At 34.5% G+C, this 24,988-nt stretch overlaps 4 protein-coding genes and 1 long non-coding RNA gene across 10 annotated transcripts; 4 read left to right on the forward strand and 1 right to left on the reverse strand.

The window, feature by feature from the left end:
* The first annotated feature begins 3,717 nt into the window (after positions 1 to 3,717).
* On the forward strand, positions 3,718 to 6,287 carry LOC111920070 (membrane-anchored ubiquitin-fold protein 2). The gene is made up of 5 exons (XM_023915643.3): positions 3,718 to 4,031; positions 4,353 to 4,666; positions 4,914 to 5,078; positions 5,773 to 5,857; positions 5,950 to 6,287. Exons 2-4 carry the CDS (start codon positions 4,531 to 4,533, stop codon positions 5,826 to 5,828), a joined length of 357 nt encoding a protein of 118 aa, XP_023771411.1. The 5' UTR covers positions 3,718 to 4,031; positions 4,353 to 4,530; the 3' UTR covers positions 5,829 to 5,857; positions 5,950 to 6,287.
* Positions 6,288 to 6,828: 541 nt separating this feature from the next.
* LOC111920067 (uncharacterized) lies at positions 6,829 to 8,848 on the forward strand. The gene is made up of 6 exons (XM_023915641.3): positions 6,829 to 7,213; positions 7,283 to 7,432; positions 7,515 to 7,773; positions 7,869 to 8,087; positions 8,164 to 8,306; positions 8,389 to 8,848. The coding sequence occupies exons 1-6, from the start codon at positions 6,920 to 6,922 to the stop codon at positions 8,689 to 8,691; spliced, it is 1,368 nt and encodes a 455-aa protein (XP_023771409.1). The 5' UTR covers positions 6,829 to 6,919; the 3' UTR covers positions 8,692 to 8,848.
* Positions 8,849 to 9,022: 174 nt separating this feature from the next.
* On the forward strand, positions 9,023 to 11,168 carry LOC111920069 (uncharacterized). Its single transcript, XM_052768538.1, has 2 exons — positions 9,023 to 9,176; positions 9,629 to 11,168. The coding sequence occupies exon 2, from the start codon at positions 9,659 to 9,661 to the stop codon at positions 11,015 to 11,017; it is 1,359 nt and encodes a 452-aa protein (XP_052624498.1). The 5' UTR covers positions 9,023 to 9,176; positions 9,629 to 9,658; the 3' UTR covers positions 11,018 to 11,168.
* A 4,204-nt stretch (positions 11,169 to 15,372) lies between these two features.
* LOC111920066 (uncharacterized) lies at positions 15,373 to 18,375 on the forward strand. Of its 6 annotated transcripts, none has more exons than XR_008230318.1 (7): positions 15,373 to 15,694; positions 15,779 to 15,983; positions 16,168 to 16,380; positions 16,521 to 16,857; positions 16,997 to 17,032; positions 17,140 to 17,314; positions 18,037 to 18,375. It is a non-coding gene; the product is annotated as an uncharacterized LOC111920066 (long non-coding RNA). The 6 variants fall into 6 exon arrangements; XR_008230315.1 differs by having other exon boundaries at positions 15,373 to 15,618; positions 15,686 to 15,983; XR_008230316.1 differs by having other exon boundaries at positions 15,374 to 15,618.
* A 989-nt stretch (positions 18,376 to 19,364) lies between these two features.
* On the reverse strand, positions 19,365 to 23,868 carry LOC111920065 (chaperone protein ClpB3, chloroplastic). Its single transcript, XM_023915640.3, has 10 exons — positions 23,324 to 23,868; positions 22,718 to 22,936; positions 22,378 to 22,615; positions 22,066 to 22,261; positions 21,912 to 21,966; positions 21,669 to 21,819; positions 21,270 to 21,578; positions 20,916 to 21,181; positions 19,907 to 20,833; positions 19,365 to 19,824 (listed from the first exon to the last, which is right to left on the reverse strand). Exons 1-10 carry the CDS (start codon positions 23,576 to 23,578, stop codon positions 19,495 to 19,497), a joined length of 2,946 nt encoding a protein of 981 aa, XP_023771408.1. The 5' UTR covers positions 23,579 to 23,868; the 3' UTR covers positions 19,365 to 19,494.
* Positions 23,869 to 24,988: the final 1,120 nt, after the last annotated feature.

Raw genomic sequence — 24,988 nt, forward strand, 5'->3', positions numbered from 1 at the left:
TTCTATAAGGATATTAATTCATTGCGACGATGAACACTTTTTAAATATACACCTAATTTTTTCAAAAAACTATTAATTTAATATAATGAATATGTTAGAATTATTCTTATCAGAATGTATTAGTTAAGTATCACATTATTTTTAATTTATTTAAAATTTAAAAGTTATTTAGTGTGATGATATACACTTTTAATTTATAATGGTTCTTAAATAAATGATTTTTTTTTTGTATTCTATAACAAGTATTAAAGAATGGTAATTTATTATTTTAAACATAAGGGTAAAATAATCATTATTCAGATTCATTAAGTGCATTTAAACCAAAAAAGAAACAATATTTATATCAATAATACTTTATCAGTTCAAATATCATTAGCAATTCAGTCCATTTTATAAATCCAGGACTTAACAAAATAAAAAAGGAACAAAGCCTAAGTCAACAATATCTTCCAAAACCTTTCATAGTATTATTTTACCAACACATACAATAGTTATTATTAGGGAAAATGATGCAGCGATCCTACTATATATTTTGATTTTACCCTATTAGTCCCTAAAGTTTTTTTTTTGTGCCCTTTATGGGAACAAAGTTGATGTCGACTTGCTTTTTTAGTCACTGCAACCTAATATATCAGGTTAAAACTGATGTGGCTTATGATTTGAAATTTTTTTAGTAAAGAAAAAAATAACAAAATTAGGGCCCACCCTTGGTTTAAAAAGCGCGCATCAGGCGCGATGCGCACCGAAGCGCAGCGAGACGCAGCTAAAAACGCTTCAGTATGCTGTTGCGATGCGAAGTCCATGTTGCGAGGTGATGCGTGCGCATCCAAGGGCATCCAAGCGCATCACGCTTCTGTGCATCCCGATGCATCCTGGATAGGCCTGATTTATTTGAAAATTTTATATAAAATCCAATTAAAAAAGCCAATGCATTGTTTAATTAAACTAATCGGCCATACTTTTATGTACCCTAGATCATCACTCACCTTTGTTTTATTCTACACTTCTACTCTTCTATAATGGATACTCGATCTAACATTGATCCGGCAAGAAAATATGGTACCCAATACCCTAAGATTAGAAACAACCTCACGTGCACTTTATGCATAAAAGTTGTTAAGGGAAGAGGATATTGGCTTGTCCGGTGATGAGGATGGAGATATGGTGCTTGAGGTTGATGATTATGATGATGATGATGAGTGATGGAAATGATATTAGGGTCTACTAGTTTCATTTTGCACTATTATTAGACTATTAGTTATTTAGTTATTAATATTTGCTATTATGCAGTATGCACTACTTTTAGGTCTGTTAGTTTCATATTGCTTTACTATTAGACTATTAGTTATTTAGTTATCAATATTTGCTACTATGCACTACTATTTATATACATTTATGGTGTTTTAGTATACTGGTAATCATGCATAACACATTGTGTTTCACTAATGACTACTTGTGCGCCTCATCTACGTGATGCACGCGCATTCGCATTGCGCATCGCACTTCAGGACCCTTATCGCATCGGAGCGCATCTCGCTTTTTAAAACCAAGGGCCCACCATCTCTATCTTAAAGTCAACCAAGTAAATGAAGAAACCTGCTAAATTTTTTCCGTTCTTGATTAAATGGTGATATACACGAAAATGTGAAAAACTTGTTTCTTCCTTTTGAACCCATCTACCACAAACTCCACCTTATATCCCCCCGCTACTTAGATAAATCAAACATCTAAAAACACCACCGCCTTAACCTCCCTCTCATTCTTGGACTTGGGCCACCATAGAACCACCATTGCCACCATCTTGTTCCCCACCGGAAATCACCAACACCTACCATAATTGTTGCTGTCGGAACTCCTTTCTCAGCCACCTACAACCCCTTTTTCCTTCACCACCGAGAGGCACCACCCTCTCCACCCCCTTGGGGTTTTTATTTATTTATTTATTTATTTTTATGTTGATCGGAGTAAAACCCAAGTTCCAACCACCGCCTCCAGCCACATGTTGTTGTTGTTTGCTTTGCTTCAGACCAACTGCTTGTCCATCCTTTCCCTTAGTGTCGAGCTCACCGCCTCCAGCCAGAACAGCCCCTACCACCACATCTCCGCTGTTGTGAACCATCGCCACCACCCGCTGCTGCTTCCGTCGACCCTCTCCGGCCAACCACCACTCTCGCTTAAGGGTATTGTCTCGCCCTCCATTTTTGTTTCATTCATTCGAGATCAGGAAGTTGGTCTCCAATTTCGTTCAAGCAATCTGTAAATACGATTTACGAATGAAGAAGATACAACGTACAAACTTAATTCCATTTTAATTAAATATAACCCTCAACTTTCTGACTTGTACAACTTTCTGACTTGTACAACTTTGGCCCCTTTATTCTGTCAAAAGTGACCAAATTGACACAACAAAAAACAGTTTGTTCCCTTAAAAGTATGAAAAAAAAAACTTTATGAACTAAAAGCGTAAAGTCGAAATACATAATAGGGCTGTTGCGTCATTTTTCCTTATTATTATACCACAAACTCTTTTTTAAGGATATCTACACCCCGATTTACTGCTACAAGTTCGCCAAAGGAGTCTTCCATGACATCTTTCTATTATGTGAAATCACTAGAATAGATAATTCATCTGGAGAGTCACCCGAGCGTTCAACGGGGGAGGAATGGATTTGATGTAGGTTTTTAGAAATCATGTTTTGATTTTTTTTTTCTAGTTAGATTTATCATAGAGGATTTTATAAGTTTTGATTTCTCCGATACGCATGGTGATGATGGTCTAAGGTTTTTTCTGTGATGGCTTTGAGTCAAGGACGATGGTGTTTCTCCGACGAAGACATGTATGTTAGGATGTAAGGGAGGGAGTGTAAACCATTCTAATTAATATATTAATAATTTATTCTATTTAATAAAAAAAAAATAAGAAAGATAGAAAAATCTTTAGGGCAATATCACAGTTTTAAGTTATCAAGACAAAAAAACTAAACAAATTCAAACCGTATGTCTTGTAATCAAAAGTTAAAACTTATAAATTAACCCAAACCATAAGGAGGACGTATAATAACAAAAATATCCCTTTCAATTCCGTCCTAATTTATATGCTCTTATCAAATATTTAGACAGTAAAGATAGATTTTAATTAACTTAGAGTTCTTTTAAAAGTTAAAACAAAACTTAAGAACACTTTATCAATTTATCATTCTCTATAAAATTTTCAAACAAGAACAAATATATCTATTATACAATTTGTCTTTTTAAAAGTAAATGTTCAATTTATCATTCTCTATAAAATTTTTAAATAAGAACAAAATATATCTATTGTTCAATCTGACTTTTTAAAACAACTAGTTCATTTGTAAAACTCCTGAGATATATTATATTCAAAATACTCTGCCCCAATTTTTAATGCAAGATATCTGAAAAACTCAATATTAATTATAAATGTTTAAGTTTCCTACCATAACAAACTTTGTTTTCTAAAAGCCTTAACATAACAATTACAATTATTTTGCATCCTTTTTAATAATGGATGGAACTGCTGCCAAATTATTTGTATGAACAATATTTATACCATTTTAACCGTTTAACATTTTAAAATATTATATCAAACCATTTTAAGAATGACAATATGCAACACAATGCAAGAACACAAATCTTGAATACTTTGTTTGAGTAGGAGAGTATATGTATATTTATAGGAGAAGTGGGGAAAAGAAAATACGTCGATTAAACCATAGACTTCGGAGGAGTATTCGAAGGAGAAAAAGCTGAAGAAAGTTTGGCACATTTGGCCACACATTTCCAAGACTTTCGATAACTCCCAAACACCCCCATTTTATTCTTCCATCTCCCCATCCTCAATCTCCTTTCTTTATCTTCTTCCTTTCTTCTGATTGACTTGTATTGTTTATGTTTAATCAATCATCGCACCGAGATTTTTAATTCTTTAATTTTGTGGGTTAAGAATCGTGCACACTTTATTCTTCACCAAATTTAACGCTCTGAGAGACCACACAGATCAGTTCTTGAGCAAAGTAAGGGTTTTCCATAATCTTTCAATCATCATACATGTGGGAAAATTTATAATCTTGATTTTACTTGATTTATAACGATACCCACTTGAAGATTTGAGTATATGATACGCTTCGTGGGTGGTATTTGACTTTTATTTGGATCGATTTGTCTGATCTAGTTGAAGGTTTCAGTGTTTGTTTTATTACAATTCAATTGAAATACCCATTTATCAAAAGAATCTGTGTGTCTTTAATTTCTTTAAAGCTTGAGAGATCTCGATTCTTGTATTTACTTTGCAATCAGTAGATTTGATTGTCTCATGCTTGAAATATTCTTCTCAGGTGGTTGTATATCAGCTCAGAGACTATTTAATTTCAAGGATTCGAAGTTTTCAGCGTGATCACCATTAATGGTTGTCGATCAAAATCAAGACCATCTCTGTGTAGCTTCTAGGGCTACATAATTGTTCCTTTGCACTCAAAGTCATATAGATCTTGGGGGGGTTTTAGAAATTGGGATATGTCGGGAGTTGTTCAAGATTCACTAGAGATTAAGTTTCGTTTGATTGATGGATCAGATATTGGTCCAAAAAGCTTTCCAGCAGCTGCAAGTGTTGCAACCTTGAAAGAAAGCATCCTTTCTCAATGGCCTAAAGGTTAGTCTATACCCTATACACCAATTATTATGCAATTTTGACAATATTTCTGTTACTTCTGTGAATCACTTTTGGGATTCAGAACTCAAAAGGGACTTGTTTTTAGTGATACAAGAAAGAAAGAAACTTTCTCCATTGTTCTTCTAAAGCCCTTATGAATTATGATCTACTTGAAAGTGTTTATTATGGTTAAAGTATAAGAATTGTATTGTTATTGAATGGGGATTTGTTATTTTTTGTGGAACAGAGAAGGAGAATGCACCAAGAACTGTAAAAGATGTAAAGATAATTAGTGCAGGAAAAATATTGGAGAACAATAGAACAGTAGGAGAATGCAGAAGTGCTTTATGTGATGTCCCTGGTGGAATTACAACAATGCATGTTGTTATTAGTCAACCCCCACAGGAAAAAGGTTCGTCTAAATTTGTTAAAAATATTGAATTTTAGTCTGGAAAATGATTTGTTCAATACATAAATAAACATACAGTATGACATACATAGCCTTTTATTTCGTTCCAAAATTCATATGCATGTCTAGTTTTTCTATAGAAATTTCTAACTATGACTTTCAACTTTACAACAACTACTCCCCATCTCATTTAAATTGTGCAACACTTTATTTTTTTGTAAAGGTTTTTTTTTTTTGCTTAAAGTACATCTAAAATCACTACAAAACAAGAGAATCTTGTCTTCAAGTGAGTAGCTCACTTGCTTCTAGAAAAGTTTTTAATTCCAATGTCGATTGGGCTCATTGATTTGTTGGCTTTGGGATTTGGGCCTTAGTCAACCACTTAGAGGGTCACTGTATGCCTCATCTACATCTGACATGATGTTTTGAACAGTTGATTTGAGGGATTGTTGGAAGAATAATTTTTTTTTGGTAGAAAGCAAGAGAATCTTGACCCAAATCAATATTATCATTTTTTTTTTCTTTTGTAACGATGCCAATTGCCATATACATGTCCTTCTGATCCCTTTCCATAAATAGAAATCTTGCAATTTTCAAGAGATGGATGGAGAATATAAAGAACAGTTTTTTCTCCCACTAGCTTACGTATCTTCTTGCTCTAACATAAGACAACCTTCTTTTTTTGGTCATTTACCAGAAAAGAAAGCGACAAGTAACCTCAAACAAAACAAATGCGCCTGTGTTATATTATGAGAATCGATCCCGGGTCAAATCGTTTGCAGGTTTGTTAGTCTAAAAAAATAAAAATAAAAACTATTTTTTTTTTTTTGAATCTTGTTGTTGAATTAGTGTATATATTTATAACTTGTTGCAGATAAAGATTGCTGGTATATTTACAAATGATGATACGGCAGTTGAGATCAGAATGGTTGGACAATGAAGATCTTGAATAAAAAAAAATATATCAGAAAATAAGGGAAAAAAGACACATGTGATTAATATATGTATTATACAAGTTACTGTTCAAGGTTTATATACAATTGGTGAGGCTTCCAAGTTCTTTTTTTGCGTATTTTTGTGGATTCTTGAATACTATTCTGAAACGCTCAGCCTGATTCTCTAAAGGATTGAAAAATTTGTGACTAGATATGAATAAACAACAATGATTATGAATTTTTTACGTGACATTTATGAAAATCGTAGATTGGATTATTGGATTATGGTGCCTAATCTTTTCTAATATGGTATTTACTATTTAGTGTCCTGGTTTGATATTTATTCAATGATTGTATGTATCTTTTGACAATGTGTTTGGTTGAAATGCATAAACAGTTATAAAAATTTAATGTGGTGTAAGAGTCGTGAGGTTGAAACATGTCAGTATCACTTCCTCATGGTTTAGAACATATTTCATTCAAACTCAATTTATTGTTGGACCTCTAATTGTTTTGATTATGTTATTTCACACAAATTCTGGTAATTATTTAAACGAATAATGGACAAACAACAAAACTTTAAGATTGTTTTTGTACAGTAATCGATCAAACACGTAAGATTGTTTTTGTACAGTAATCGATCAAACACGTAATATAAAAAAAAAATCACGATTTCAAATGTTCATCATCTAATTATCACCAGTTATTTGTCACAAAATAAAAAAGACAAAAAAAAAGTCTGAATATCCAGGTAGGAAGATCCCCCAACATGGGACTATGGGAGTCCACGTGTAAGAAGCATAACCTTGAATCACACACCTTACCTTTCAAACTCTTTTTTTCTTTCTTCTTTGTTCTTCAACTTTCGGTTTCCGGTTACTTTCATCAATTTCAGAAAAATTAACAGAAATGGCGACGGCCATATCTGTTCTTTTACCTAAATCAACCACTATTGATCTTCTCAAACAATCCAATTCTAAATTCCTTAGTGGGTGTCCATTAGAGGGTTTATCTTTAAATTTCAAACCAGGTTACGCCAATAAACCTAGGGATTTGGATTTTCCCAGGTTGATAGTCTCTGCTTCCGCCGGAACCACCACTACAACCACCACCGGCGGTGGTAGTGGTAGATTTTACGTCAATTTCACTGGTTTCCCATTCCCTCTTGGCCCTTTTCTCAATAGACGCACTATCAGGACCGAGGTAAAGCCCTTTTCTCCATGGGTGTGTATTTATTTACATTAAGATCTTCTCCCACCATGATTATTTCAGGCTGTAAAAGACTGCATATGGCTGTTCGAGCAAGAACAGGCATTGGGATTCAGCAGCGTCTCAACAAACATCAGAATGACTGTAATCAAACTCAAATCAGGTGGATTGTGGGTTCATGCACCAATTGCCCCAACTAAAGAATGCATTCAGGTAGCTACTTAATTCATGTCAAATTTCAACATCTTTGTTTGGATTTTGATTTTCAAACTGTAATTCTCTTTCAATTTTCCAGTTAGTGAAGGAGTTAGGAGCCCCAGTAGAATACATTGTCCTGCCTACATTTGCTTACGAGCATAAAATATTTGTCGCCCCATTTTCCAGAAAGTTCCCAGAAGCTCAAATATGGGTGGCACCAAGACAATGGAGTTGGCCTCTGAATTTACCACTTGAATTTTTCGGGATTTTTCGTGCTAAAACATTACTACATGAAGATCTTTCAACCCCATGGGGTTCAGAGATCGAACAAAAGATTCTTAGCTCTCCTGAAGTCGGTAATATAAACCCTAAAATCACTTAATTAAGCTTCTCATCAATTAGCTTCAAGATTCATCTATCATTCATCCGTTCTCGTTGTTGATTAATTCAGGAATCGGACCATACGTAGAGGTCGCATTTTATCATAAGCCTTCAAAGACACTACTTGTAACTGATGCTGTAATATTTGTACCTAAACAGCCTCCTGAGTGTATAAGCAATGATTCCTTGTTGGCTTCTGCTAAAAACGGGCTTGCTGTAAAGCTTCTTAGTAAAGGGAAAGAAGTCTCTCAAGAACCAGTCATTGATAACTCCATGAACAGGCAAAAAGGTCTGTTTTTGGTTAAAGAAAGTAAATTACACTTGTACCCTTTTGCCATTTCATGTAACTGATCCTCTTGTTACAGGGTGGGAAAGAATGGTTCTTCAAATCTTGTTTCTTGGCCCATCAAATCTCCTAGAACCAAACGCTAGTTTCTCCCAAATGTCACAGAAATTAATCGTTTCCCCCATTGTTAAAACATTAGTCTTCAGCAAAGTTCCAGAAAAGGCATGTTCATTAGTTAACCATTTCTCGATCTGAAAAAGAAAAACTGAAATCAAATCGATGATTTTTTTTTTTTTTTTTTCAGGTGAGGGATTGGATCGACAGCATTTCGAGAGATTGGAGATTTACGAGAATCATTCCTGCACACTTTGCGGCTCCTGTAAAAGCAAACAGATCCGATTTTGTAGCAGCTTTTGCGTTTCTTGATGATCTGTTAGGGGAGCGTTATGTTACACGACCTTCTCTTCAACTTCTGTTTACATCGATTATGGGAAAGGCTGCAAGTTACTTTCCTCCAGATGACATGAAAACTTTATCATCGCTCGATCAGTTTCTAGTTTCCGTTGGTGCAGTTAAGAAGACAGTTTCAGGTCGTAAACGATCATGATTAATTGGAGCAAAAAAGAAGAAAAACTATAAACAAATATATGTATACACAACAAACTTTGTTTCATAATGCAAGAAAATAGCATCTTGCAATTGCACATATGTCGGAATAGTATATGATTGGGTAAAGTTGAAAAGAAATCATCCTCTTGTTTTTTTGGGATTTTTTTTTTTAATATTTATTTTGGATTTGTGATCGAAAATAAATAATTTAACTAAATTTATATATTACTAAAAACGGTTGAAGCTCTTGTTTTCTCTGCCATGTCTTTTGCCATGAAACCCGCTAAATGCTGCTTTATATATGATTGAGACTATTAGGGTTCTTAATCCAAGGCATAACCCATCTATAATCAATGCCCTTTCTGTTACTCTGACTTTTTTCCCTTCTCCTAAGAAAAAAGCTCAAGTAACAGAAAGGTACGTCCTATTTTGCTTTCATCTTCTTCCTAAATCTAATTAAGAAAAAGCTCAAGTAACAGAAAGGTACATCCTATTTAGGCTTTCATCTTCTTCGTAATTTTGATTCTGTATCTTTTATTTCAATTGTATGTGAAGGATAATGATCATATATACATATACAACCTACATTTTGTTATCGATTGCTGTTTTTTCCTAATCGGAATTCCTTTTAAGATCGATACTTTTTTTTTTCAGATTTCTGTTCAATTACACTACGTGCTTTGTGAATTCTGTTGTGTCTATGCAATAATGATTATGATATATGTTTCCATGATTGAAATCATTATTGATGATTAATCTCTAAACAGAAACCAGATTCCACTTAAATTCTCAACCATAAACATCAATCACCTTTTCCAAAACAGTGAAAATTGAGTTATATTTCAAATTAATGTTCATAAAAATGTACAGAGAAATGTGATGTGCATCATCTTTTTATCACATTGGTGACAATGCATGTTCTTGTGTGGTGTCAGGTTTAATTTTTAAGCTTTCTTCTTATTGTAATGGCTACCCGAGTAGATGAAAATGCTGTTGGGGGTGCTTCGGGAGGCAAACAACCCCGGAGATACATCATATCATCAACCACTCAAAAAACTATCATAGAAGAATACCGAGTCAACCCTCGTTATCTCAAACCTTCAACTGGTTCTTGTCATGATTCCTGTAAAAATGCTACAGATGAATGGATGGAATACAAAAATACAAGAAATTTGGGTCCAAAAAGAATATACGCTATGACAACTTCTCGTTATCTCACACCCTCAACTGGTTCTTGTCATGATTTGTGTAAACATGGTAAGAAAGATGAAAAGATGGAATTAAGAACTACAAGAACATTGGCTTCAAGAAAAAGATCAGTCACTAAGAATAATCGAGTCAAAAGGACTGTAGTTTCTGTCGAGAGAAAGAAGATAACAGAAATAAAACCTAAACCTTCTCGAGCTCCCAAAATCCGTGCTCCTGCTGTACCTGTTAAAGTCGGCAAGCTCCATAACTCGCTACCTTCTAAAAAAGTTATTAAGCCAATCTCAGCGAACCATTCTTCATCTACCCTTAAAAACAAAAAAGCTACTAAGATTACCCCCAAAAAGAGCAATAAACATGCGTCTCCTCGAAAGGATCAAACCGTGATAACAAAAACGCAGCTCAGGCTGATGATAGCAGATAAGATGCAGGAAATGATCTTGCAAGAAGTTGAGGCTGCAGAAATGGGCGTTGAAGAAGAAACGATCGAATCTCCTGAAACCCTAACTACAACAGAATCAACCATCCTTCAAAAATCCGAGGAGGTTTTGGACGAAGAACAGGTTGAAAACTCAGAGTCATCATCTGGAAACTGTGAATCTTCTTCCAACGAACAGGTTGAAAACTCAGAGTCTGTGGATGATGAAGTTTGTGATGAAGAACTTCTGCTAGAAGAAGAGTTTGAATACAATGAAGAAGGTTATATCTTGGAAGAAGAAGAAGGAGAGGATGACGAAGACGAAGACGACGACGACGATGATGAGAAGAAAGCAAGAAGATCTAGGGTGGTGAGATCCGAAGGAAAAGATGGTCCTCGTGGTGTGAAGTTCAGGAGAGGGAAAGTATTGGAGGTCGACGGGGATGATGGTCTTCGGAGGCTGAAATTTAAGGCGGGAACGGTGGTGGATAGCGATGAAGAGGAAGAATCGGAGAAAGTGAATTTGAAGCACCAAGAAGTGGGGAGGAAAGAAGCGCAGGAGTTGCTTAATAGTGTGATAGAGGAAACAGCGAGTAAGCTTGTGGAGGACATGAAGACGAAGGTGGGGGCGTTGGTGGGTGCTTTTGAAACTGTGATATCTCGTCAAGATGAGGCACCTGCAACTCCCTCTGAGAAATGAGGAACGACAAAGAAAACAATCTGAATCTGTGCGGGAGATTTGAATTAAAATCATTATATAGGGTGGCTGTTGTTTTATTTGTAAAAGGGAAGAAATGTTTAAGAAAGGTGTAGAAATTGCGGTAAAATGCAAAGTGGAAATTTTTTTCTTATTCTGATTTAGCAAATATGGATTTTCACCAAAACTTATAAATGCTAATTTAGCAAATATGGATTCAAATCACCACTATTCTAATATATATTAAACCTTAAAAGGTTAATGTAAATTGAAATTTTTATATAAAAAAAGCTTAAAATGTTAATGTAAATTGAAACTTTTATATAAAATATAAGTTAAAATACAAAGATATTGTATTTTTTTTCGGATTCAATGGTTAGGCTAAACGGCATGAATGTTATCGGCGCCAATCCATTTAGATAAAATTTATCCATGCCATTTTAATGCCTCAATGGAGAGAGAGAGAGAGAGAGAGAGAGAGAGAGAGAGAGAGAGAGAGAGAGAGAGAGAGAGAGAGAGAGAGTTGTCAACCATTTTTTCAGTTGCAAACATTTGTCGTTCATGTAATATGAAATTTGTGGCTTATGAGGCTGGAGGTTGTGGAGTGCGGTTCCAAACCGTGAAAGCGCCACGTCAACCGCAAACACCGCCTCCTGGGTGCGGTCTTGGCCACAGTGCGGCTAGAAATGGCCGCACCCTCTTTCTTCTCTCTCTTTTTATTCATGTGTCTTTCTCTTTCTACTTTTTTCTCTCATCTCTCTCTTTCTTTACCATGGTTTCCACTCCCTGGGTGTGGTGTGGTAAAGAACCACATTTTGTGTGGTAAAAATGATGTGGCTCCTATGTGTCAAAGGAGGGAGTGCGGTTCCTGTGGCATCACTCCTTCCAGCCTGAGGGGTGATATTTATTGTTGTCTTACATGTCACATTAAATGTCGTAGGCATCCATGTTATGGACACGGGACACCATATCAATGTTTTAAAAACCGGTTTTTTAATTGAACCGGTATGGTGACCGGTTCCCGGTTCAACCGGTTTAACCGGTTCGACCGCCGGGTGAACCGGTTTTTATATTTTTCATGTTTTTTTCTATTTTCCTACACATACGTATGAGCGGACCTAGAAATTCTTCGAAGAGGGGGCAAAAAATAATTCAATTTCTTTTATGGGGGCAAAAAAAAAAAAATTTAAGAGTAAAAATATGTTATTTTGAAAGGGCAAGATAATTTTTTTTTTAAAATATACCTATTTATTATTATTTTGTTGTGGGGGCAAGTGACCCCACTGCCCCCATTGTAGGTCCGCCAGTGCACATACATACATATAGAAATTATGAATTTAATGTTTACAAGTTCAAACATTAAACATACACATAAAAATACGTTGTAGATGAATCCAAATACATTAAAATAACACATAACCATAAATTTTAGTGTTTTACATCAATCCATATATGTTAAAAAGAAAATAAAATATAATACCGAAACGAAATATAGTTTTTGATGAATACAAACACATCAAAAGAATTTATAACATTTACCATATCTTTTTATTATAGAAAACTAAATAGATTTGAAAAAAAAATCTTCAAAGTTTATTATGTAAATGGTTATTTTTCATGTGTTTTTATTTGGTTTAACCGGTTCAACCGGTTTATTTTGACCGGTTCAACCGGTTTTTTCTAAAAATTGGCCGGTTCAATCCGGTTCAAAAATTAATGTAAAACCGGTGATAGTTGAACCGCTCTCTCTCCCAATTCCCAGTCCAACCGATTCGATCGGCCGGTTCAAACCGGTTTTTAAAACATTGCACCATATAGTCTTGTATAAAACTTGACAAAATTACTTTGTAGGAATGAAATATGATTTCTATACGCATTTATTATTATTATTATTATTATATATATATATATATATATATATATATCTTAAATATTACTAAAAGAGAAACCTTATGACATCATTTTAAATAATCTGGACCATTGATTGTATTTCAATCTTATTTTTTCCACCCTTAGATCAAATTGCTGAAATCATCTTCCCCATATGGAATGTATTTAATTCCAATAAATGCTTTTCAATCATTAATCAATAACTTACATTCGTTGAAATGGAATGTATTTAATTCCAATAAAAGTTTTCCATATTTTACATCTTGAATTTTCAGTTATTAAGATTTTAATATGGTTAATGTTAAAAACATATTACTAACAAATCATTTCAATCAAGGCCTTAATATCAACCATTAATATAAATCCGTTTATATTAGTAAACCATTAATATAAAATCTTTTTTATCAGGAAATCATTAATACCGAAAAATCATATTCAAATTATCACATACATATAATATTCATCATTGAATCCGCGACTCACATTTTTCAATCGTTTCTTTTCTTCAAACCTTCTCCTACAACATCGTTAATATTGCTTATAACTTCCATCATCATTCTCTGCTATAAACATTTGCTCTTGTGCGCTAGAAGGTCAGTACCATCTTTCGCTTTTTATATTTTTTTTCGATTATTTTTTGTTCCTATATCAAATGTATGTATTCATATATTTCGATTTTCTTTCTCACAAATTACATGAAATCAGTTAACTACTTTTCTGAAACTTTTCAAATAAACATGAAAAGATATTAGGTACCTTTAACAAAACAAAAATTAATTATCTTGGGAACTGACATTAATTACGAAAATGTTATTTTTATATATTAGAGATGATTATGATTTTTTTTTTAATTTTTATGTCATAAGAATCCGATTAATTTTGGTATGATTTTAAAATTTCATTGAAATTATTATGTTTTTGTATATCATATCAACATACTTTTTTATCTTTGTATTGTATAGTAACAATAAAATTTATTAATTTACACAACAAATATAGATATTTCAAATTTTGTAATATTATTATACCTTACAAAATACAACTTCCTCCAAATAAATTTTCGCCAATAATTTTATCCATAATTTCAACAAATTGAAATTTGTATTTTCTTTATATAAATTATTTTTAATGATCTTGATTTTTTTTATCCAAAAGTATATCAAACATTTACGTCTTAGATAATACTGCCCTATTATAATTATTATTTTCCAAAAGTATATCCGTTTAACGAGGAAGTTGATATAATAAAGGAAGTGAATGTTAATTAAAATTAGATATATATTCCATAATTATTACATGAGTTTATTAAATAAAATTAATATCAAGGTGTAAACATTAAACATTTTTAAAGTGAAATTTCAGAATACATACAAACGATGATGTTGTACAATGAAATATAAAATTGAATAGACTGAAAAAAAAACACTATTAAAGCAGTCAATCTTGAAAATAACATAGTTATAACAAAATTATAAAGTAAGATAAAAATTATAAGATATTAGGAGATTTATAAAAAATACATTTAGTAAAAGCGTTACGGTTATTAAAAAAAATAAGACCGTTAAGATTAGTGAAAATACAATATATAAACTAAATTATCACAATATTAATGAAATGTCATTATTTGATATTTCATTTAATTGAAAGATATATCAAATTACATTGATGATATACTAAAATTATTCAAAGTTGCGCTAAAACTAATGCAAAGTTTTTGCGAACACCAAATAAATAAGAACAAACATAAAAGCTAGCATTTATATTTATAATCAATTATAAATAAACCAATCATGATTTAGAAAAGAATCTCCATTGATGATATACTAAAATTAAATCTATATAACATTTAACATTTTATAAATTATATTACATAACTTTATTTGAATAAATGAAATAGTTGTCAATTATTAATAAAATAGAAAAAACCGTATATTGGTTGTCAATATATGTTTAAATTAGGTAACATTATTATGCAAGTAACGTCTAATTAAAATGCTTATAAATATATAAATATCATAACTATATGAGACGGGGAAAGCCGTTCAACTAATAAAACAAAAAATGATGTCTACAAAGAGATCTTTCAATGATTATATATATTTATCGTTTTCAATGTATTTTCTACACATTTCAATAATACCCATAACCATATATTTTTTATAATCATTATACAATATCTATAAACGATTATATATTTTTTTATGCATTTCCCGCGTTTAACGCGGGCTATAATCTAGTATATATATATATATATATATATATATATATATATATATATATATATATATATATATATATATATATATATATATATATATATATATATATTAAATTTATTGTATCTTAACTACAGTAAAATTCATATGCTTTTCTCATGTTTCCCCCTTTTATTTATTTCTTCTGTCTAATTAGTCCTTCTAATATAAGTTGTTTACTTTACTACATCAGTGCTGCGTCTCCTGCATGTACCGCCTGTGCCCTCCCATGGCTTATTTTTTCTATTTTTTTTTGTTTCCTTCGTAATCGTTTATAGATGCAAACGTGTTTGTCACCGCCTCTATCGGCCAATATCTATCTTCCATTTGTTCCTCCACCTCTTCACCGCTTCTTTGTATGGATTTTTCATCTCTTTTGTCATGTGGTTACTGCAGACGCTCTCCACTCATGGACCTCAGTTCTTCTTCACCGACTTTAGACGTCTGAAAATGCACACGGTATTGCCTTCGGTTTCTTTTTTCCTATCATATGTCGTCTTTATGACTTCTCTCATGCGGATTGTAGATGGACTAGGTCCGAAATTTCCTTCATTTGTTATTTTCGTTTCTCAATTTGGTCACCACTCACTCGATGCTTTGTCGGTGACGATTGTTGAAGGAATGATTGGGGGTCAGCTAGGTCGACGACTTTGGAAGTGTCGGATGATTCTTTCAGAGCATAAGAAGGATTTCAAAGCTAGAAGATGCATTTCATACGATAAACTTGATTACAACCCTAATTTCGCCTCTTCCTTATTCAATTCTCATATACGAGCAATGAAAATCATCGTTGGGTTAAGCAGAAGATAAAGGATCGAGCAAAGGTATGATTTCGACCTCGATTTTTTTTGTTTTTGTTGATTTTTTACACAATTTTTCCAAGTTTACAATTGGGAATTTGTTGTTTCTTTTGAAAGTTGCTCAAACTAAAGAGAAAACGAATGAGACTTTGCCAAAACAAGTTGTTAACATCGCTTACCGACTGGCTTTGATTTCTATATGTTTCAGTTACTTTCAGTCGGCAAGAGCAGATGTCGGACTTATATTGAATCTATAGTTTGAATTGGTTGGCAGTTGAAACCGAAGAGGGTTTCACCACCACCGCCCACCACCCTATACGATGCAACACCCTGCAACAGTAATAAATTAAAAACCATGATTACACTATACTTAAAGGATCAAACAAAACTCAGAGGTACATAGAAGGAAAATAGACAACACGTAAGTCTCTCTCGCACTACCGCCATCAAAATCTCTTGCTCTCTCCATCATCTCCGACAATATATATATATATATATATATATATATATATATATATATATATATATATATATATATATATATATATATATATCCCCTAGGAAGGATTAAATGGTAGATAAACAGAAGCTTTGGCATGAAGAAGACAACCATGAAGCTTTGGCAGAAGCTTTGTTGAAATGGGTCACCAGAAATGACAGTTGGTTTGGTAGAAATCACATGTTATTGCTAATTTCAGATTGTGCAGTGTTTCTGGCTATTTGATTTCACTTATTCTCTTCATTCTATATTCATATATACATTTGTTATCTGTGATGAGGTTTTTGATTAGTTTTGAATATCATTATGATTTGGGCAGTGCAGTAGGAAGACTAAATTGGTGGAGATTCATGCGACACATCCTAGATTTCATGTTATATTTAACTTCCTTTATAACAGGTAAGAGTGGTCGCTCCTTTTTGATGATTTTCGATTACCAAAAGTTATAATAGCTTATACCAGGTTCATTTTTTAAAATAAGTTTTAGAGATCAAGTTTGAAATTTATGACTGGTTGTGTGTTTTGTGTTTATGAGCAGAAATGGAGTAGTTCATTCCATATTAACAAACAAAAGGTTTTCCACATTCCACATTTGTAATCCATAATGATCCAATACAATACAAAATTTGATAACTTTCACTAACTTAATGGATCGATAAAGATTTTTCAATATAATGACAGGTAAATGTTTCGAAGTAGCACGTTGTAGTCGGACACAATTTAACAGTAAGATGATATAGGAAAAATGTACATGAAAGTATATTGCTATTTTCTGGACAACTTATCACTTGAAAGTTTCTACAGGTCTTAACAAAGTTATCCTGCATAGAAGGATGGAAGTGGCATTCTTTACGAGGTGTGTTTGATTGAAATTTTGGATCTTTCCTAATTTACCCCTATGTTTTATATCATACTGCTTCCATTACAGAAAAATAAAATCCGTTTAATACACTAATTTTTTATCCTTTCCTAAGTTACCCCTGTCTTTAGTATCCTACTGCTTACATTTGGTTCACTGTGTGATAATTTATTTATTTTTTGTATTGGAATTTACTGTTGTGATTCTCTTGAAAAAGTTTACTATTTGAAGGATTGGCCATCCTGTTATTGGTATTTCAACAATCCTACTGATTTCTTTTTTCGTAATTTTTTAATCATTTACTACAGATTAAACTTTCCATATATACCCCTCTCATAAAATAAGCTGCAGGATACTCTCATGCCATGGATTTATGCTTTTTAAACATTTCCTACTTTACTATTGTCTCTAATTTAAATATGAAATTATTACTGCTAAGCCTATTGAAGAAAATTTTAAAACAGTTAACGCAAATAGCAATGTAGAGATAACAACCATTATGTTTAATAAATATATATATATTTTTTTTTCATTTCTAGCTTTAGCTTTAATAAATTAAAAAAATTCTGATTTGTGTTTTAATGTCTTAGAAGAAGGCATAGCCTATTGTTAACAAAAACATGCATAGTCATAGGCTTTACTCTATTCAGTTGATGACTGATTACAACACGAAATATGTTTTTTTTACAGTTTTTTTTGATAGATTGTTATTGTTTCAGTTCTTTGAGCATGGAATGCATGGACAAAGGAGAGAATTGACTGGAAAGCTATTGGGACATATTTTGACACTTACTCCTCAAATGTATGGCTGTCAAGTTATTTAAAAGGTAAAGTTTGGTATGTGGGAATCACATAAGGGATGGAATAGGACATTCCGTTTCCATTACAGAATTTTGGTTATTTTTTGTTTAGTAGTTGCTTCTTAATTTCCGTGACTCCTTCAAGCACTTAAGATATTACCCCAAGGACCTGGTGTCCCCCTATTCTTCACATGATTTTTTCCCTTAATTGTAGTATGTTTGTATAGTAATATGCCAGCTATCTGTAGTTTTATTTTATTTATATATATGATGTCGTTCAAAAAATAATTGATATTATCTTTATTTGTAATTGTGTATATATATTAAAGTTTAAACACAACAAATTTCCAGTCTTAAAATCAGTTTTTCTTTTTTTTTTTCTGCATTTTTTGCTGACCATTTTTAATTTGGGCAGTTTATGTCATTTTCTCGATTTTTTATGGACACGCGTTCATCAAAAGGAAACAACATTGAAAGTTTTTGGTCCCCGCGTAGCGGGGGTAACCTTTCTAGTTTACCATTAAATTCATCTTAGTCGTTCAAACATACCATTTTGACAAGGTATTACAAGTTAATGTTTTTTATATGATTTGCTATCAAAAGGGGTAGGGAGTTTTCATGAGAGATGTGGAAGAAACCACATAATTTACAAGGTTTTAGAAAATGAAAAAGATAAAATAAAGAATTTCGTTGGCTGAAGATAACTGTGCAATTGAGCGTGAAAACTTATTTAAGTTAAGCCTCGAAACCTATTCAGCAGTTGAAAAATTATAACTAGAAAAGTTGAAAGTGATTTTTTATCATGAAAATTATAATTTTCGATACTCTAAAAATAAAATTTATTGTTTGATTCTTTCTTAGGGCTATCCGAATGCTATCATACTCATTTATGCATTTCAACATTTTGTAAGCATCAGTTCAAAACATTTGAAAGGTGGAAGCAATGGTAGTGTCATTGTGCATGAGTGAGTTAGGCCATCCGGTATGAGGGTTTTTCACACGCGAAAGTCTTGATGAGTGGATGGTTTCACGGAGCATTTTTTGTGTCTATCTCTCTCTTCTTCACTAGTGAAGACCATAGTGGGTTGGTTATGGAATGGTTAAATAATGACATGGCCTTGTCTTTACTACCTTCTCATTCTCATACGTGAGGATACCCCTCAGCCTTAAGAAAGCATCGGCTTAAAACTTTGATTTGCAACAATAATAGGTGACCGAATTATTAAGTGGCAAAAAAACATTCACTATAGCATAATGCATAAGCATTTATTATGCATACAATAGATAAACATGCTCTAGCTAATGTCACATCAACTACGATGTGTAATATTCCGTATAACTTTATGTATCATCATCTACATGTGCATTCATAAACCTCTACAAAGCTTGTGAAAACGCTTGTTCATCCTTAGGTGCATCACCCGGTGACGACATCTCCACTCTCTTGAAAACCAACTTCTGTTGCGGGAGTTGACCATTTGAAAATGCCGTGACTTCTGTGTCCACTGATATCCTGTCCTCATCCTTAAACTCACCTCTCAAGATACCCTTGGCAAGCTCATTTTCCACATGTTGTTGAATAACCCGCTTCACAGGTCTAGCACCATAGTTCGGGTCATACCCAAGACTCCCCAAAAGCTCAATCGCAGCTTCACTTACATTAATCTTCAGTTTCCTATCCGCTATCCTCTTCTGTACTCTTTCCAACTATACATAACAAAAAAAAAATAAACATTCAATTCAATTCAATTCAATCAATAACAATTTGCCTACTCATGAAGCAACTTACCTGTAAACGGACTATTCTGTTGATCTGTGATCTGTCAAGTGGTTGGAATACTATATACTCATCAACCCGGTTCATAAACTCGGGGCGGAAAATCGACCTAGCTGCATCCATGACTCTCTGTTTTATAGTCTCATAAGCACGTTCTTTTGGCATGGAGTCATCATCCGTATCTAATATATACTGGGACCCGACGTTCGATGTCATGATGATGACTGTATTTGTAAAGCTGACTGTACGACCTTGCGAATCAGTGACCCTACCATCATCCAAAATCTGGAGAAACACATTGAATACATCCGCGTGAGCTTTTTCAATTTCGTCAAACAGAATAACAGCATATGGTCTCCTGCGCACTGTCTCGGTCAGCTGCCCGCCTTCCTCGTACCCAACATAGCCAGGTGGCGCGCCGATTAATCTAGACACCGCGTGTTTTTCCATGTATTCGCTCATGTCGATCCGTACAAGAGCTTCCTCTGTGTTGAACAAGTATGAAGCAAGTGCTTTTGCTAGCTCGGTTTTTCCGACTCCCGTGGGTCCCATGAACATGAAACTCGCGATTGGACGGTGGGGATCTGATAGACCCGCTCTTGACCGTTGGATCGCCTCCGCGACAGCTGTCACCGCCGGGTCCTGACCCACGACCCGGTTGTGAAGCTCTTCCTCTAAGTGTAGGAGTTTCTCCCTTTCGGATTGTTTGAGTTTAGAAAGCGGGATGCCAGTCCATTTGCTTACAATTTCAGCAATGTCATCACCTGTGACTTCTTCTCTAAGCATTGACTTCCCTGAGCTCATGTATTCAACCAATTCCTTTTCAGCAGTTTCAAGTTGTCTCAACAAAGAGTTCAAACTCCCGTATTTTAACTCAGCAGCACGGTTTAAATCATACTCACGTTCCGCTTGTTGGATCTCTAGATTCACCCTGTCAATCTACAAATAGAAAACAGTTAGTTAGTTAGTTGGGTAGTTTCAATATGATGAAATGTTGTGAAAGCAAACTTTTTTGAGTTACCTCTTCTTTAATGGACTGCATATTTGTCATGACACCTTTTTCATGTTCCCATTGTTGATTTAACTCGGCTTGTCTCTCTTTCAACAGAGCCAACTCAGCCTCGAGTCGACTCAACCGATCTTTCGAGGCTTTATCCGTATCACTAGTGAGTGATAGCCTCTCCATTTCCAATTTCAGTACTGAACGATTGATCTCATCAAGTGCGGTTGGTTTTGAAGTGATCTCCATTTTCAGTTTAGCAGCTGCTTCATCTACCAGATCAATGGCTGCAAACAATTTACAAGATACAAAGATTCTTCAGTGAGATTTGACATGTACGTAGATGGTAAGTATCTTGAAATTCTTGATTGTTACCTTTATCGGGTAAAAAACGACCACTGATGTATCGATCTGAGAGAATTGCAGCCTCAACAAGGGCACTATCGGAAATGCGCACTCCATGATGTAATTCATATCTCTCACGGAGTCCACGGAGGATAGATACTGTATCTTCTACTGTAGGTTGGTCAACATAAACCTGTTGAAATCGGCGTTCTAATGCAGGATCTTTTTCGATATATTTACGATACTCGTCCAATGTTGTTGCACCAATGCATCTCAACTCTCCACGACCAAGCATTGGTTTCAACAGATTTCCAGCATCCATTGCACCATTTGTAGCACCTATATTCATTTGAGATCATATGATTAAAACAGAATATTTCATGAAATGAAAGGATTATCCAGATTCCAGGGTTCAATTCAAGCAAATACCTGCCCCAACAACAGTATGGATCTCATCAATGAACAGAACGATTTGTCCATCTGATTCAGTCACCTCCTTGAGCACTGCCTTGAGTCGATCTTCAAATTCTCCACGATATTTTGCTCCAGCAATAAGTGCACCCATGTCAAGGGATATCAACTGGAATGTAATAACAAGTTAGTTAGTTAATGCACACCATATTCAAGAAGGTCAAGCAAAAAAAAAAGATAAGATAAGATAGCACTATGTACCTTTCGGTTCATTAGAGCTTGAGGCACATCACCTTGCACTATTCTCTGAGCAAGTCTGTCAAATAGAGAAACACAGATTTTAGGTTCCAAAGGCTTCAAACTAGTTGAGTTTTTTGTATATTACATGTATAATGCAGGATATAGAAAAGGTTACCCTTCAGAAATTGCAGTCTTTCCAACACCTGGTTCACCAATGAGGACAGGGTTGTTCTTAGTTCTCCTTGATAAAATCTGGATGCATCTGCGTATTTCATCATCTCTTCCTATCACAGGATCAAGCTTCCCTGCTCTCGCCATAGCAGTCAAATCTTTACCATACTTCTCTAATGATTCATACTTCCCTTCAGGGTCTGAAGTTCAAAATATATTAGGAATTAGGATGAGTTGGGTGGTTATACTAGTTCAAGGATTTCCAAGATCCTTATCAATCATCATAAACATGAGCAAAATCATTCGCATGTTTTACCTTGGTCTATTACTGTTTGTCGTCCTCTGATGGATTCTATTGCGTTCTTTAAGGTTTTTAAAGAAATTTGGAAATCTTTGAACAATTGTTTCCCAAATCGGTTATCTTGTACAAAACCAAGTACCAAATGCTCAACAGACACAAATGAGTCACCATACTCTTTCTTGTAATCCCTTGCTCTTTGCATTAGGCCTTCCAAATCACGCCCTAGCATCGACCCAGCTGACTCACCAAGAACCTACAGCATAGTGTAATCAGGAGTTCCAAGGTGAGGATAGATAATATACTAATATTCAGACAAGTATTAATCCATAATAATATCTATACAACAATATCTCACCTTTGGTTGTCGCTGAATGTATTTATCAGTGGCTTCAAGTAGGCGGGTGTTATCCACACCAGCCTTGGAGAAGATTCGTCTAGCTAACCCGTTTTTCTGTTCCAGAAGGGCTTTCATCAAATGCTCAGTCTCCACTATCTGATGCTTGTTCTCCTTTGCCACTTCAGGTGAAGACACTATTGCTTGCCATGCCATCTCTGTGAATTCTTGTTGAGTGATCTGACAACGCAATGTCCACATATGAGTATACTATGGAAACAAGTAACTAATGAAAGAAACCACCGCAAGTTTACAGGTAACGAAAACGACACTCAACATTAGCTCCTTGACAAAGATATGCGTTTGTTAAGTTCATAAAGATATGATTTTATTTGTAGGTAATGAAATAAAGTAAGTTTGAATCTCACAAATCATGGATTGACTCCCCCAATTCATAACCCTAATATCTTGCATCTAATCTAATTGATCATCGACAAACCACATAAACTATATAATAAGGGATGTTAGTTCATTTCCAATTAGGAACGCACAAAACCAATGAAAACTAAACAAATAAAAAAAAAGTTCAATCGATAAATCAAGAGAAAGGTTTTAGTAACTGTTTACCCTCCCATTGGATGAAGCGTCGCAACGAACAACAAAAGACCGGGAGCTCTTGCCTCCAAACCTATCACCCGTCCGAGCGAGCAACAAAACATCATTACTCCTGCTCCTTAATTTCAACGAACGTAGGGTAGTTGTTCTAGGTTTGGAAAAAGAGTTCAAGGAGACAGACGGTTGAGCAAACAATGTAGTTCTATCGATGCCAGTAGAGGATGTAACGTGGATGCGGACGCCGGGGAAGGACGTCGTCGTTGCCATCGGTGACGGAAGAAGAGTGAGTCCAGTGACCAATAAATTAAGGTTCTTGGGATTGATTAAGGAATGGAAAAGTAGAGGGGATTGAGTGGGAATACGGGAAAGATAGGGTTCTGGTAAGTTCCAACGCAAAACTTGTGAGTTAAGTGATGAGTGGAGGCGAGGGTCGAAACAGTTGAGATATATATACGGAAGGATATGAAGAAGGAAGAAGATGGTTCAAGAGAGTGCGAGGCTTGTCGAGTTGTTTCTGTTCCTGCCACCACAAGTCACAACCCATCAGTCCATATTTCCATTATTTCCATCCAATCACATCCCCTCAGTATTTTGTTGTTAACATAAACCACTCGGTTGTAACCTGGTGGTTTATTAGACACTTGGGTGTGAGCAACGTCAAAGGGGGCGTTATTGCATGTTATAACGGCGCAAACACCGCCCCACCTCCCGTTATTGCACGTTATTAGTTTCCACGTTATATTTCGTTACCACCACCACGGCCTTTAACGCCGTTTTCTTCTTTTTTCTTAAAACACGTGAGTGGGCGTTGCCTACTCCGACCAGTCTTAGGCCTTATCCAATACATATTACGGAGGCAATCGTGGTTGATAGTGTCACGAACTATCATCATATCAGTTAGTTATCAAACATTTTTGTTGTGAGTTATGGTGGGAATGACGATTGACCATCTCTCTCTCTCTCTCTAGGTAGGTAGCTGATGTAGAAGCTCTCATTGACCTTTGGCATGGAGAGTATTACCGAGGCTGAAGAGAATGATAGCATGTGCTAAAACATTATCAAATTATAATTTTATGGACACCTAAGCTTCATTTGATAATATGAAGTGTTGATGTGTTTAAAAAGTAAACATTTCTTTTCTTAATTTTTATTTAACTATGTAAATAAAATAAACTATAAAAATATACAAGTTGCTAAGCTGAAGTTACAAACATTTGAAGCTGATATAGTCAAATGGAACCACCCGTCTTACTCGTACTTCTCTTTTCTTTCGCCAAGCAACCAACGAGTCCATCTTAGCACATGTGTTTGGCGCATGGTTAAGGTGTGGTAGCGAGGACTTAGCGAGGGAGGGTGGTGAGCCACTCCCTCAAGCCTGATGGTCTTATGTCTAGGGACAAACAAAATGAACCGATTATATGTATATGGTATGGTACTTTGTTCTTTATTTATATCATTCAGGTTTTTGTACTATTCGGTTCAGTGCCCAACGCCATGGGGGGCTTAGAGGGGGGCAAAGTGGGCAGCTGCACAGGGCCCAATTTTTTTCATTATATATTTTTATTTAAAAATACAAAATTATAATAAAGATAAGGGCCATTTTTTTCTTGTTCGTCCTGGGCCTTTAAGAATATTTCATTTTTCAGGACCGTCTCTGCCCAACGCTTTCATAAAATA

This window comes from Lactuca sativa, chromosome 2 (genome assembly GCF_002870075.4).
Source record: "Lactuca sativa cultivar Salinas chromosome 2, Lsat_Salinas_v11, whole genome shotgun sequence".
NCBI lineage: Eukaryota > Viridiplantae > Streptophyta > Magnoliopsida > Asterales > Asteraceae > Lactuca > Lactuca sativa.